This window comes from Mytilus californianus, unplaced genomic scaffold (assembly GCF_021869535.1).
Source record: "Mytilus californianus isolate M0D057914Y unplaced genomic scaffold, xbMytCali1.0.p SCAF_12, whole genome shotgun sequence".
In the NCBI taxonomy this organism is placed as follows: domain Eukaryota; kingdom Metazoa; phylum Mollusca; class Bivalvia; order Mytilida; family Mytilidae; genus Mytilus; species Mytilus californianus.
The window spans coordinates 24,729,668-24,745,249 of record NW_026262604.1 but is presented as its reverse complement, the minus strand read 5'-3'; the positions used below and the strand labels follow the sequence as shown (position 1 = coordinate 24,745,249).

The 15,582-nt window shown below is 34.9% G+C and overlaps 1 protein-coding gene across 2 annotated transcripts; it reads right to left on the bottom strand.

Moving 5' to 3' along the window:
• Nucleotides 1–1,582: 1,582 nt before the first annotated feature.
• LOC127721573 (uncharacterized) lies at nucleotides 1,583–14,813 on the bottom strand. 2 transcript variants are annotated; one of them, XM_052228343.1, is made up of 3 exons: nucleotides 14,679–14,813; nucleotides 4,803–5,202; nucleotides 1,583–4,514 (listed from the first exon to the last, which is right to left on the bottom strand). In XM_052228343.1, the coding sequence occupies exons 2-3, from the start codon at nucleotides 5,200–5,202 to the stop codon at nucleotides 2,866–2,868; spliced, it is 2,049 nt and encodes a 682-aa protein (XP_052084303.1). In that variant the 5' UTR covers nucleotides 14,679–14,813; the 3' UTR covers nucleotides 1,583–2,865. The 2 variants fall into 2 exon arrangements, with proteins under 2 accessions (XP_052084303.1, XP_052084304.1); XM_052228344.1 differs by lacking the exon at nucleotides 4,803–5,202 and having other exon boundaries at nucleotides 14,679–14,810.
• Between the last annotated feature and the right edge of the window lie 769 nt (nucleotides 14,814–15,582).

The following is a 15,582-nucleotide window of genomic DNA, read 5'->3' as shown; positions in this document are numbered from 1 at the left end:
ATAACTGAAGAAAAAAATTTTGGTTAGAGTTGTAACAAACGTGTTAATCCCGAGAGAAAAAGCCATACATTCTTTCCAAAACCCCAAAACGTCTTTTTGTGAATAATTGATTAATTGATGCCTTACATGGTGACGTTTCTATTCCTAATCACGTGATACGTACATTGTATTTTCAACTAAGTATATGTGACAGGTACAGGTATTCAATGAACACCAAAACTTGTTTGATACATGCTATATAGCTGGTAAGTGCATAAAGGACAAACGAAGAAGAAAAAAAAGAAGTTAGGTAGAAAGAAAAGATAAAATGGAGGGGCAGTAAATTTTAAAAATGTTAAGCCCTTTTCAGCTGATTTTTATAGCTTGTTCATAGGTGTGATGTTACGCCACTGTCCCATGTTAGGGGAAAATTAGGCACCCGCAAACTTGTTTAACCTCGCCACATTCTGTATGTGCCTGTCCCAAGTCAGATATCTGTAATGCAGTGGTTGTCGTTTGTTGCTGTATATTATATTTGTTTTTCGTTCATTGTTTTGTACATAAATCAGGCCGTTAGTTTTCTCGTTTTAATTGTTTTTCTCATTTCAAAACTGAGACAGAACAATAAAAAAATATTCGATCAATAGATGTCGATGGGCGTGGCTGAATCTGTTTAAAAGAAGTTTTAAAAGGAGTATGAACATTAAAACCCTTTTCTTTGGCCGAAAAAAATGAAGGTTTATTTAAAACTATTTAAAAGAGAGAGGCAGAAGATACCAGATGGACAATAACAAGTCTAAGAGAAACCGACAAGACCATAGCAAAAAACGCCGAAAAGACAAAATACAGCCTACACAACACAATATAGAAAACTAAAGATTGAACTAAAGACAGGAACTCGACAAAAATCGAGGGGTTAACTCAAGTGATCCGGAAAGGTAGATAGATCTTGCTCTTTATGTGGCAACCTTGCACATGGCATAGTGAAATGTGTAACCTTACAAAATATAGATAAATTAGACAAATTTTCAATATTTTGACGTCTAAATAACGTCAAAATATTCGCTTTTCAAATGAAATTGAAGCAAACTTAAAATTGAATGCACTTTTCCATCCAATTTTCTTTCTGTAACATCGTTTATAGCCGCCAAGGAACAACAATATAATTTTTGTAAAGCTGGAAATTTGGCATAATATACTAATTTCGTCATGGTGACCATGCAGTCATCGAATGTTTAAGACGCAGGATGAATTTCACATGAAAGTATTTCTCATCAGGGTCATTTTCATAAAGTCTTTCAATCTTTGTTTATATTAACAGTATCGCAGCTCCTTTTTTCGAACTCAACCCTACACCTTTATAGTATCAATCAGTAGAATAACAAAAACAATATAAAAGAACTTAAAGTTGTCGTTTATTGCTGTATGGCGTGTTTGTTTTTCTTTCATTATTTTGTACACTATTTGGCCGTTAGTTTTCTCGTTTTAAGTTGTTAATTTCTGTGTAATTTGGTCTCTTGTGGAGAGTTGTCTCATTGGCAATCATACCACATCTTCTTATTTTTATATTAATAATAAAAGAACATACAGTAATACAGGAACATACAGTAATAAAAGAACATATAATAATAAAAGAACATACAATAATAAAAGAACATACAATAACAATCGACAGTACTCTACGGGGGCTCGTTTTCATTCCTTTAGCCACGATGGTATTTTGTTGTTCTTGAATCGTCCTGCCTTATATGGAACAAACAAGGCGTCTTAGGCGACTAGTTAAATTCAAAGAAAATCGTGAACATGTATGTTATTTACCTTAAATATCAATGTAAATAATTTGGATACAATACAATTTTATTGAAAGAAAGAGCCTTGCCTAAGCCATCTATTCCTGTAAGGTATGGTAATATTAGGTTTGTAGTTTCAAGGAAACTTTTTAAAGCGGACATTTATTTTGACCGTGTGAAGACGCAATACTGGTTTGAAATAATATTGAATCATTATTTCACAACGTAGTTTCAGAGGAAAGCATAGAAATGTAAAACATAATCATCCTAGTCTGAAATTCTTATAAAGCTTCATTCAGCCACGAACTGTTTTGGGACCCTCACATGGAAGTTTGGTTGACTCTGTGAGTCGTATATATGTGATGATTCATGAGGGTCTAGATGAGGTTTACAGAATAGAAAATAATGGGCTAAAAGTGCAGATTAAAGGGAAAAGAAAGAAAGGAAAGAGGAAAAAAATAGACGAAAAATAAAGAGAATAATGGGACAAAAAATATAAAGAACAGAGAATAATGGTTAAAAAAATAGAAAGAAAACATGGTCTAAAATATAAAGGAATGAAAGGACCCCCCTCAAGACCCTCATTTATTTAAAAGAGATAACCGCCAAATAATTGAAATAGCTTTGTCATTGGCAACCACAACAAAATTAGAACATGATAAATTTGTTGAAGACCTGTATAAATTTGTAAAGTCAAATCACTTAGTATTATGATTTTTGTACTATTAAAACAATCGGTCACGGAGGTAATTGGAATGAATCAAATATATAGAACAGCTGTACAAACAGTTTACTCATGCAAAGCTCTGATTCCTTGCCCGGCTTTGTCTAAACTTTTGTTTGTCCTTTTTGGTTTATAGCTCTTCATCTTTTTAATAAACTTTGGATTTTCAAATATTTTGGCCTCGAGCATTACTGAAGAGACATTGATTGTCGAAATGCGCATCTGGTGCAGTAAAATTGGTACCGTTTATGTTATTACTATTTTGAAATGACGACATTTTAAACTGACAAGTTTAATTATTAACACAATAACACATCATAAAAAATATTATAACATTTCATTTATTCCATTTCAACTAAATTGATTATCATATCAGAGTAGCTGCACTAAACCTTCTTGCTTAGTGGCAACTAAGGCAGCCTTAAAAGTGTCATAACATATTGCCCGTTTCCTGGCCAGTGTTAGTAAGGAACGATTGGCCTCACGTTTGTTTAGTTTGACTTGGTGATGTAAATCATCGAAGTCTTGTATTGTAATTTGACCATTTTGGTAAAGATGATCACAAAGGTCGGGTATCTCAAGGTCATGTACGAACCGAACGAAATGTCTCTGGATTGTGCTACTTAATTTTGAAGTTTCTGATGACGAGCTATTAGGTGTGTTTGTTATAGTCAGATTTTCATCTTGTGTTTGCGTTTCTTGATTTTTAAATGTTGACTTTTCACTTTGGTTTTCGATTTCTAGATTTAGTTTTAAGTTCTCATATTTTAATTTTTCGTTTTCAGTTTCTAACTTTTCTATCATTGTTTTAAGTTCTGTATTTTGTCTCGCCATCCTATTGTTAAATTCCAAATCTTGTTTGTCACGGGGTATCTTATTACATAAATGGTTTGAATCGCTTGTGGTAGTATTCACAAGTTGTCTATTTGAACACATCGGTATGTTGAAAGCGGTTCCTCTGGAAGTTGAGCATGCGTTCCTAACCAGAGGTTGTTTTATCTCATCTTCTATTCCGTTTTTACTTGCTGAAAAATCACAACTGCTGGCAAAATTGTCATCTGTTGTCAAAAAAGATTTTTTACTTAGATTGTAATTCTCATGTTCCTGTTTGTCTCCATTTTTTTTATTGCAGTGCAAATCGTTTAAGATTCCCAGAACTTTTGGTTTTGTTTGTTCATCAAAGTGGAAATTGAAACCATTTTCAGAGTGATTATGCAAACATTTTGTATCCACATCATCTATAACTTTGGTTTTAGTTTCGCAGTCACCATTATTTGAAGTAGTTTCATTACTTTTGGAAAACTTTAGTCCCGTGTTGGAATCAAACAACGAGGTTTGATTTATATTTAGAGTTTCATTTAATGATATTGGTGATGTTTTCGCTACAAGGTCTAATGGCGACGTAATCGCTGCAGGGTCTTTTGGCGACGTTATCGCTGCAGGGTCTATTGGTGACATTGTCGCTGCAAGTTTAATTGGTGAAGTTGTCGCCGATGAAGCATAGTCGTAGGCTGGATAACGTGCTACCTTAAGCAACTTTACCCTAACACGGAACAGTTCAAATACGCAAATAACTCCGTTCGCCTTTTCGTAATTCGGAATTTCAAAGTTTCCGCTTTCTCCAGATTCAGATGAAAAACTGAAAGATCCTGACTCGGACAGACTTATTTGTAGATTACCTTGACTTTTACTTTTTTCGAGGACAAAAATCGGTTCCCATACATTATTCCGTTTTTTATCAGTAACTTTCAACAATCTAGAGAAATTGTCATTAAACGACTTCGATTTTTCTTCATAAAAGCCAAATTTTATGTAGTATCGGCTGGGTACGGAAAATGTTTTGATCTTATTCGGGTCTGTTACCGGGTTTATACGCACCGTAATGGCTTCTCCGTTATACAAATGCCTGTCTATATAACATATAGCTGCTGGATTTTCATCTATTAACGAAGCCTTTTTATCTTTCTCTGTCAGCTTGATATTTTCACCACTGTATTGCAGAAACTTTGCATTTGAAGACACTGCAATAAAAAGAATAATTGATTTATGGCTAATTAAGGTCCAGTAAGAAACAATATTACATGTATATATACTATCCGATTAAGTTATGTGACGTGAATATGCCCTGCTCTGTACTAGACCGATACGCTGAGTCGGCTCTGTTATGCTATAACACAAGGGAAAAGTCCACAGGAAGACATATCACCATACACATATTCTTAAACGTAATACCTGGCGAAGAAGTAGTAGCAAATACCAATTTTAAAGTCCTTTTATTCAAATATACGTTACAATTTACATATACCTACTTAGATAAACAGATGCTGAACCAAATTGTATATAAACAGCAAGCCATGCGATACCATTTTCAAGAGGAAAACGAACGTTTGAATTGTCTTCATTGTCGAGAACAACTTCTCGCCCATTATTGGAAATTTTGATGGATATAGTAAAAGTTGACTTATGGACTCGGATATCATTCGTAATTTTCATCTGTTGAAAAACATCTCTGATATTGATCTCATTCGGATTCTTTTCCAAGAACCCAAGAGAAATATGACTGCTTCCATTTATTATAATCTGTAGTGGATCTCTTCCAATTGGCCGTTCAGAAAAGCAAAGTCCTCCAGAATAAACAGACTTCCATTCTGCTTCACCGTTCTTAATGACAGTATTTTCTCCACAGTGGCTAGAAAAATGAAGCGACATCTGGAAAATGAAAAAAAAAAACAAACATCAAGAAGACCTGATTTATAATTGTTCATAAATTCGTTACGGACGGATGGTCTGTTGCACAAACAGACGGACAAAGCTAAACCAGAATACCCCCTCATTTGGACCAGGGTTGTAACATAGAAAAGACCTTTCATCCGACACAACGCCAAATCCATACAAAATTTGAATGATTTCATCGGAGAGGCCTGGAGACATCGTGAACAAAAATAAACTTAAATAGCAGGGACAACCGCTGACATACATACGTTCTATAAATAACCAATAATTATAACTTCGCTCCACAGCTTCTTAATATCTGGCTCAAAGCTTCGACGAATTTTGCCATACCTGGCGACCAGACTCAAGCTAGCGAACAATAAGCCAGCGAACAATAAGATGCATCAAGCTAGCGAACAATAAGCCAGCGAACAATAAGATGCATCAAGCTAGCGAACAATAAGCCAGCGAACAATAAGAAAACGCGCCAACATGATCATGACTAAAAACCGAAGACTTGCAATAACACGAAACGTACTTATAAATCTGATGACAATAATTTCCAGTAGGAAGATGAAATGCAATTCCATTTTAACACAGACAAAGTTAATTAGTTATTCGTGTATTTAATACAACTTTATTTTAAAGCCTAAAATTCCTTTTAGGTAATCCTTTCTCTTTTTTCTCTGATTAGAGATGGTTTGTTGTCTTTATAATAATGAAACAATTAATAACAACAGTTCACACTCAACTAGTGTAGCGATACAATTAAATCTTCAAGCTTATATATACGATTGAAAAGAAAAGAACAAAAAATGTTAGATTTTCTGTAGAAATAAAAGCTGATAACCATCGTCAAAGAACTAGCTAGTTCATTTTTTTCTAATTATTTAAAGAAAATAGTCACTCTGGTCATTTATTTATCATATTTCAATTAGAAGAGTGATAAGTGTAAGAGTAACACACAAAAAGAACGAAAAACGAGCTGACATAAAGATTTTGGTTAATCTAAACGACAATTTATTTGAATCCAAACCTATGTCTAATAACTATAATCCGTAAAAACTTCCCTACGGCAAAGCTTTTGTCCCAACTAGGTACAAATGATAGGCAATTGCCAAAGGTTGCCTAGACCCAAAGACCCAGGTGGGAAAAGTTACGGAATTTTTTTTAATTGAGGTCCAAAGTTGGGGTATGGTAACCCTACCACCTCTCAAATTTAATTCATAAAAAAGTCCCTACGGCAAAGCTTTTGTCCACACTAGGTACAAATGATAGGCAATTACCTGAAGTTGCCTGGACCCAAAGACCCAGGTGGGTAAAGTTACGGAAATTTTTTAATTGAGGTCCAAAGTTGGGGTAAGGTGACCCTATCATCTCCCTTCTTTAATTCATAAAAAATCCCTTTGGCAAAGCTTCTGTCCACACTAGGTACAAATGATAGGCAATTGCCTAAGGTTGCCTGGATTAAAAGACATAGGTGGGTAAAGTTACGGAATTTCCACAACTGAGGTCAAAAGATGGGGTATGGTGACCCAACCCCCTCCTATTTTAATTCGTAAAATACTTTACGGCAAAGCTTTTGTCCACACTAGATACAAATGATAGACAATTACCTAAAGTTGCCTGGACCCAAAGACCCAGGTAGGTAAAGTTACGGAACATTTTTAATTGAGGTCCAAAGTTAGGGTAGGGTGACCTGACCCTACCACCTCCCTTCTTTAATTCATAAAAAAATCCCTACGGCAAAGATTTTGTCCACACTAGGTACAAACGATTGACAATTGCCTAAGGTTGCCTGGACTAAAAGTCATAGGTGGGTAAAGTTACGGAATTTCCACAACTGAGGTCAAAGGATGGGGTATGGTGACCCAACCCCCTCCTACTTTAATTCGTAAAAAAGTCCCTTCGGCAAAGCTTTTGTCCACACTAGGTACAACTGGTAGTGTTTGCTTGGACTGAAAGACCCGGGTGGATAAAGTTACCAAAGTTAAGGTACGGTGGCCCAACCCCCTCCCTTCTTTAATTCATAAAAAATGTCCTTACGGCAAACTTTTGTCCACACTAGGTGCAAATGATAAGCAACTGCTTAAGGTTGCCTGGACTTAAAGACCCAGGTGGGTAGAATTACGGAATTTCCGCAACTCAGGTCAAAATTTGGGGTGTGGTAACCCTACCCCTCTCCTACTTTAATTCGTAAAAAAGTCCCTACGGCAAAGCTTTTGTCCAATCTAAGTACAAATGATAGGCAATATGTTGCCTGGACGACTAAAGGACCCAGGTGGGTAACGTTACGGAACTCCTATAAATGAGGTCCAAAATTTAAGTATGGAGACCCTTTGGCTACTCCTACAAATTTCAATTCGTGTAAAAATTTCCATCGGGCAAAGTTTTTCGCCCACATTAATTACAACTGATTGATCATAGACTAAGGTTGCCCACACCCAAAGACCAAGATGGGTAAAGTTACGGTACCTTAACAACTTAGGTCCAAGGTTTGTAGACCATATCTCCTAACTTTAATTCGTAAAAAAAATCACAGCAAAGCTTTCGTCCACTCTGCTAACAAATGATGGGCAATTGCAGACGGATGCCTGGACCTACAGAACCTGCAGGTGGGCGAAATTCCAGAACTTCTACAACTGTTTTTATATTTGGGGTTTGCACACCCTTTCACATCCCTATTTTAATTTCAATGTCAAAAAATCATAACGGCTAAGATTTGTTCTACACTAGGAACAAATGAAATAGGCAATTCCCTATTTGTTGCCTGGAACAGATGCTCCGGTTGGATAAATTCTCGGAACGTTTGCAACTGAGGTCCAAAGTTGGGATATAGAGACCTTTTCCCCTCAAAAACGTTAATTCGTAAAAAAAAAATCTCTACGCGGCAAAGAATGACCACACCAGGTACAGATGAAATTGAATGGCATAAAATTGCCTGGATAAGATGACCAAGGTGAGTTTAATTCACGGAACTACTGCAACTGAGGTTCAAAGTCGGGGTAAGGAGATCCTTCCGTCCAAACTTTAATTGTTAGAAAATTTCCTACGACGAAGATCATGATAGGTAAGGCATTGAAGTTGCCCGAACCAGATAGCAGAGGACAGTCAATTCACCGAGTTTCTTCAGCTGACTTGCAAAATTAAGGTATGGAGACCCCTACCCTCCTAATTTTAATCCTTTAAACCGGGCATGGATGCCCCTACTGCTTTGTTTTTGTTGTTCACATTTTTCCACGATATAAAAAAAATATATCACATGAAACTACAGTACCATACTAGAAAAAGACCAAATTATTATTATCAGCTTCTTTAGCAACATGTTTTTCAATAACTAGAATACTTAGTCAAACCAAGACGCTCGGTTATAAGTCCAGCTTAATAGACAGTTCTAGTTTTAACTTGAAATATTGTGTAATATTAAACACGCATTAACTATTATATCTAACCTGGACTAAAGGGTCAGTGTCGGCTTTTTAGAATATTTAACGTCTGTCGTTTGCAGTACGTAGTCGTCCGCCGTCATCATCCGTTTACTTTTACAAAAGATTTTCCTCATTATAAAGATCTACTTATTTGATATTGTCGTCAGTTGACTATTTATATTTTGTTGGTTTGTGCAGATAAATTTCTATGTTTTGTTAAATCTTGAGTGTAAACAGCATTCCCTGTTATTTTATCAACAGTTACTTTTCAAGTAGGAGTTATGTATTGTGTGAAATGGCTTTCCGTACTTTCGGCATCCAAATAGTTCCTAAAATAACATTTTTTGTAAAATAACTTAATAGACAATTTCAAATGATTACCCTTCAAGACAAATGTGTTTGTGTCAATAAATTTCTTTTTGAAAAAGCAGATTTCATTCTTCTTTTTGTTAAAGGCTAGCGAACTATATTATGTATCAATGTAGGGTGCGCAACTTTTTAATGAATTAAAGAAGGAAGGGGGTTGGATCACCATATCCCAATTTTGGACCTCAATTAAAAAAATTCTGTAACTTTACCCACCTGGGTCTTTGGGTCCAGGCAAGCTTAGGCAATTGCCTATCAAATGTACCTAGTGTGGGCAAAAGCTTTGCCGTAGGGACTTTTTTATGAATTAAAGAAGGAAGGAGGTTGGGTCACCAAATCCCAACTTTGGACCTCAATTAAAAAAATTCCGTAACTTTACCTACCTGGGTCTTTGGGTCCAGGCAAGCTTAGGCAATTGCCTATCAAATGTACCTAGTGTGGGCAAAAGCTTTGCCGTGGGGACTTTTTTATGAATTAAAGAAGGAAGGAGGTTGGGTCACCAAATCCCAACTTTGGACCTCAATTAAAAAAATTCCGTAACTTTACCTACCTGGGTCTTTGGGTCCAGGCAAGCTTAGGCAATTGCCTATCAAATGTACCTAGTGTGGGCAAAAGCTTTGCCGTGGGGACTTTTTTATGAATTAAAGAAGGAAGGGGGTTGGGTCACCATATCCCAACTTTGGACCTCAACTAAAAAAATTCCGTAACTTTACCCACCTGGGTCTTTGGGTCCAGGCAAGCTGAAGCAATTGTCTATCAAATGTTCCTAGTATGGGCAGAAGCTTCGCCGTAGGGATTTTTTTATGAATTAAAGAAGGAAGGGGGTTGGGTCACCATATCCCAACTTTGGACCTCAATTAAAAAAATTCCGTAACTTTACCAACCTCAGTCTTTGGGTCCAGGCAAGCTTAGGCAATTGCCTATCAAGTGTACTTAGAGTGGGCAAAAGCTTTGTCGTAGGGAAGTTTTTACAGATTATAGTTTGGAGGGGGTTGGGTCCAGATTTCACATCGTCTTGGATTCAAAAAAAAATTTGTCGTGTATATTAACTAAAATCTTTTTGTCAATTCGTTTTTTGTTCTATTTGTGTGCCACTCTTACACTCATCACTCTTCCTATCGAAATATAATAGATGAATTATCAGTGTAACGACATGCTTTTGAATAAAGAGAAAAATGCACTAGTTCTTTGAGAAAAGAAGAAAATTGCGTATAATGGTGATCAGCTTTTATTTTTTACAGAAAACTAACAAAAAATACTTGACGTTCTATAATCAGTCGGTTTTTTTTTCCTTTTCTTTTCAAACGCATATATAAGGCAGAAGATTTAATTGTATCGTTACACTAGTTTGGTATGAACTTTTGTTATTAATTGTTTCATTATTATACCAAAAAGAGAAAGGATTAGCTAAAAGGAATATAAGATACCCGGCTTAAACAAAAATTGTATTAAATACACGAATAACAAATTAACTTTGTCTGTTTAAAAATGGAATTGCATTTCGTCTTCCTACTGGAAATTATTGTCATCAGATTTAAAAGGCCGTTTCATGTTATTGCAAGTCTTCGGTTTTGATGCATGATCATGTTGTCGCGTTTTCTTATTGTTCGCTAGCTTGATGCATCTTATTGTTCGCTGGCTTATTGTTCGCTAGCTTGAGTCTGGTTACCTGGCGACACATTTTTAGTTCCTTCCATGTGCTATTTACAGAAAAGTAATGTCTTGAACATAAAAAAACTATTAGTCATACCTTTTTGAAATATGAAAGGGGGTAAGTCACAGTCACATTAATCATTTACTGCGAGACTTATATTTTCAATCGGTTGTGGGTATACGAAATAATTACGGTTGGCATACTTGGGGAGGCCTGCTACGAATGATTCCGACAATAAGTTAGATTTACGGCATAACAAGTTTTAGTGGGGTAGATAACCGAGAAATCGAAATATAACGGAAGTTCTCGACAGGGGTACATTTTTCAAAAATGCGAATTAAGTACCTTGTGTTATATTAAGGTATATATAGAGGGGGAAATTCAGAGACAAGTGTCTGTGATATAAGTGCACAAACGTACATCTTGTTTAATAAAAGGATCAAATTAGTTTATTTTTCTAAAGTTGAATACCAAATTATCAATCGTCCTGAACATGTATGAAATATTTTCTACTGAACATGAAACAAGCAACAATCAATCAATCAATCCAAATGATAAAAAGTAGCAACAGATTATTAATAAGCTGCTATGTATATTAAACTTAGAGAATCCAACAAGATGTAATAACTACCAAAACTTCGGAAAATCGAAAAGATTTTAATTTCCATGTATTTAGAGATCGCGGTATTTAACATATTTTTGCATTACCAATTTAATGTGCTTTATAAAAATACCAGTGACCAGTTTTAAGACGCACTGTGACTCTTGGTTAGTTTAACAAACATGGGGATGTATAAATACCCTAGCTTTGTATCGATCTGCTGAGTTAAGCCCTTTCAACTGATATTTATAGTTTGTTCTTACGTTGAACTGTTACACCACTGTCCCAGGTTAGGTGAGGGTTTGGCACCAACAAACTAGTTCAACCCCACCACATTCTGTATATGTGCCTGTCCCAAGTCAGGAGCCTGTAATTCAGTGGTTGTCGTTTGTTGATGTATATCATATTTGTTTTTAGTTCATTGTGTTGTACATTAATCAGGCAGTTAGCTTTCTCGTTTGAATTGTTTTACATTTGTCTTTTCCAGACCTTTTATAGCTGACTATGCGGTATGGGTTATGCTCATTGTTGAAGGCCGTACGGTGACCTATAGTTGTAAACTTCTATGTCATTTGGTCCTTGGTGGAGAGTTGTCTTCTTGGCATTCATACCACATCTTCTTATTTTCACACGTAGCTCTTTAATATCTTCCTGTAATACCGTTAATAGCCGTATCATCAAATGAAAATTCACGGCAAAGGTTTTAAAGTGTCTGCGTTTTGATCATTGATGAAGGTCGTACAGTACCTTATATGTGCTTACATTTAAATCATTCGCCTTTGGTCTCTGGTGGAAAGATATCTCATTGGCAATCATACAATATACGGAGTGTCTATTGTTCTGGCTAGCCGGAAGAATAATTAAAAATCTCTACTTTTCCGGCCATCCGTTTGCGCATGCCCAAATGTTCAATATCAACGGCTTTGTCATGTGGCGCGGAAAGTGTCCCGAATGAGGTCTAGGATTGCAAACGCGCGTATGCAATGGACTTTTTGAGAATCGGGAGATCGTAATTTATTTTTAAAGATGTCCTAAAGAAAATTATAGAGAATGTGATTGCTTTAAAACAAATTTCTATAGGACAGACTCCAGAACAATAGCGTGTGCACGTAAACTGAGAGGGATAAAGCGTGCAATCAAACTGAAATTTCTGACGTACCCATTACAGCTTACCTGTATTAATGGAGGCAAAATGCATAACAATAATTCACAGGAAAACGACTAAATCAAATATACTTGGATACATTATTTCTAAGTTTTACAACAACGGAGATCTATGAACATGCACTGATAAGCCTTGACTTTTGTTTTTTATTTAATTCGGTTTTATTGATTTTTTTCAATAAAAAAAAAATTTATTTTTGCTATCATAAACACAATCTTACTTAGGGGCAGTTTACTTGTGCCGACCCTTTTCTCTTATTTTCTGTATGTTAAAAACCGAACATTTTAAATAAAAATGTGCAAAATCATTTGACTTCATTGGAACCAAACTTCAAGGAAATAATAAAATCAGGATCTTTCTTTAGAATTCATAGAAGCCATACATCAGTGAACCGACTTCTAACTATGCAGAATATTCATAGGTAGAACATAAAAAGAGGGCGGAGGCATTTTTGAACCCCCATTCCCTCAGAATAAAAAAAAATCTGAATATGCTGTATACTATAAAGTAAATTTATTAATGAATGTTTCCACTCTTTTGCACAATTTTTTGTCAAGTGATTCAGAAGCTGCATATCAATCGATGTTGATATTTTTCTTTTGATTTCATTTGACAAGCTGTTTATATTTACGGGGAATCGGCGTGTTCCATAGAACAGCCAGTAGAAAATAAATCAAATTTAGTATTTGAGGAGTTTATTCCCATGATAATTCTGTTTTTATAATTTTTTTTTATCACTTCTATTTTCCAGAACGTTTTATTTTGAGTTTATCATGAATCAGAAACGTCCTCGTGAAGAACGTGTAAAAAATGAATAGTTCTAATTCTCATGAATCAGTGTTTGCAAGGGAGGACATCAAGTTTTTTGCCACTACATTCTCCATTGGAAGCTACAATAACCACATAAGCAAAACCTGTATTCATTATTCATTTTTATGTATGGCCGGAATAATAGCAGGATAGCAGAGAAAAGCTATTCTTCCGGATGGCCATAAGAGCCTTTACAATCTTGCATTCAACTTCGGCGTATTACACTTGAACTAAAAATCGAGAAAACAATGCATTTATATCTTGTTTTCTTAAACAGGTGTTAAATATAAGTGCATTAAATGTCTAAACATAGTCGCATTTGTAAAGAATATACGGGAAGTCGCATAAAAAACTGCATAAACAATCATTAATCTAAAGTCTACATATTGTTCTTAAACATAAACCTGTTATTGTTTGTGATTTGAAATAATTATAAAGGTGTTTTGTGCACTTTGGCAAGAAACTAAATGTGGCCATGCAGGGATCTTTAACTACTCATTAAATAACCAGTACACTGTTCCAAACATCATCTATGTACACATATACCTGATTGGTGCATTTTAAACACATTTCAAAAGCTGAAAAATAAGCTAAATGCTGACCTCTTTTTGGAGTTGTTTGTCTCTGGGTTGCTATCTTATTGACGTATAGCCCACTTGTCTACATTTTTAATTTTGTTTTAACATGCTCTCACTATCTTCATTACATATAGTATGTATAACTTCATTAAGGATTCTTAAAATCACATAACTAATTTTCATGCATGAAATTGATGTTACATGTACTTAATATCTAATTTTTCTGTATAAAATATGCAGTTTTTGAACTTTTTACACAAAAAATCATAAACTTCATTTACCAACGATAAGATAAAAATCACAACTATTTCTCCTTCAATTAGTCAAATTCACATATTACAGTTATCCGGTGAAGCGACAGAAATTAAATGAATGTAGCGTATCATGTTTCTTACACTGTCGACGGAGGGTTTCAAGTTTGGATTATCTCCCATTCACCAAAAGAAATCTATTCAAAATATAAAAATGTAAAATAAATAACACATGCATTATGAGCATATATGATATGTTCGATACCAAAGAAGTATAACTTATGTCGCTTATCTGACTGCCTCTAAAATTTATATCAACCGCTATAATAAAGCGACAATGAGCAACTTTTAAAAGAGGGACCATTGAAATATACCCCATGAGAGAAAAAAAACTTAATACCTCAGTTTTCCTTTTCTCTGTTAAACGATTTCTGAATTACAAGTTAAGGTAACGGGGTAGGGGGTTCGACTGGACTCGCAGGTTAAAACGGGGTTGTCACGAAAACTGCGTTTCACTGCTTGTGATAAGTGTATACTCCTTTCGTAAAATCCTCTATTAGACTATACCCGGAACATAAAAAGCGATATATAATTTAAGCAGATTATCAATAATACTTAACCTTATTTATCAATGTTGACAGTGACCTCTATATATTCCCTGAAGCTCTTTATAGCTTAACTTCGAAAACAAAAGTTGGGGAATTTCACATTCGGGTAGTTTCCGGTCGATGTGTTTTCGACCTATCTATTTACAATATCACGTTTACCTGCGTGAGTCATTTGTACATAGCAGTATGTTATTTGTGAAATATTGATAATATAATTTAGCTTTCTTTTAAAGCTTAGATGTTCTGATGATGAACGAGATATATAATATAACAATAAAAAACTAAATAATATTATCCTGTCAAAGAAGTATAAAAAAAAGGAAAAATAACAAAAGATTAATGGTCGCTCCTTAATTCAGAAAAGCATATGTATTTAATGTTTTACAATAATAGATTTTATAATGCAAAGTACTTTGACTTCCTGTACTGTTTTTTTATTTTATTATATATGTTCATGACATTTTCAGGGGCATGGATAGGGTTTACAGAATAGAGTAATGGGCAAACAAATGATAAATAAAGGGAAAACAAATTTAAAAAAAGGGAAAATTGGACAAAAAAAAAAGAATAGACAATAATGAGTTTCTTAAAATATAAAGAATAGAGGATAATGGGTAACATAAATAAGTATAGAGAAAGATGGTCTTTAAATGAAAGAAAAAAGAGGAGGGACCCCCGTCCAGACCCTCATTTTAATATTGTGTTGTTTTGACTTTAAAATTAATCATTCAACTACTCTCTATTTTGAAAATGTAAGGAGAAAATTATTTTGGTTAATTACAATGGGCCTTTGTAACCTAAGCTTTCACTTGAAAGGGTTAAAAATCCATCGCTATTATGAAATATACTTGGACGCTAAATTGTCCGATTATTTTTCGCTAAAATATATCCTACCAATTTGCTATACTAGTAATGT

Excerpts from the sequence above, each read along its gene's own strand:
- LOC127721573 (XM_052228343.1), bottom strand. The coding sequence starts at position 5,202 with ATGTCGCTTCATTTTTCTAGCCACTGTGGAGAAAATACTGTCATTAAG. Across the intron at positions 4,515-4,802 it reads TTCAGCATCTGTTTATCTAA|TGTCTTCAAATGCAAAGTTT; the intron begins GTAGGTATATGT and ends TTTTTATTGCAG.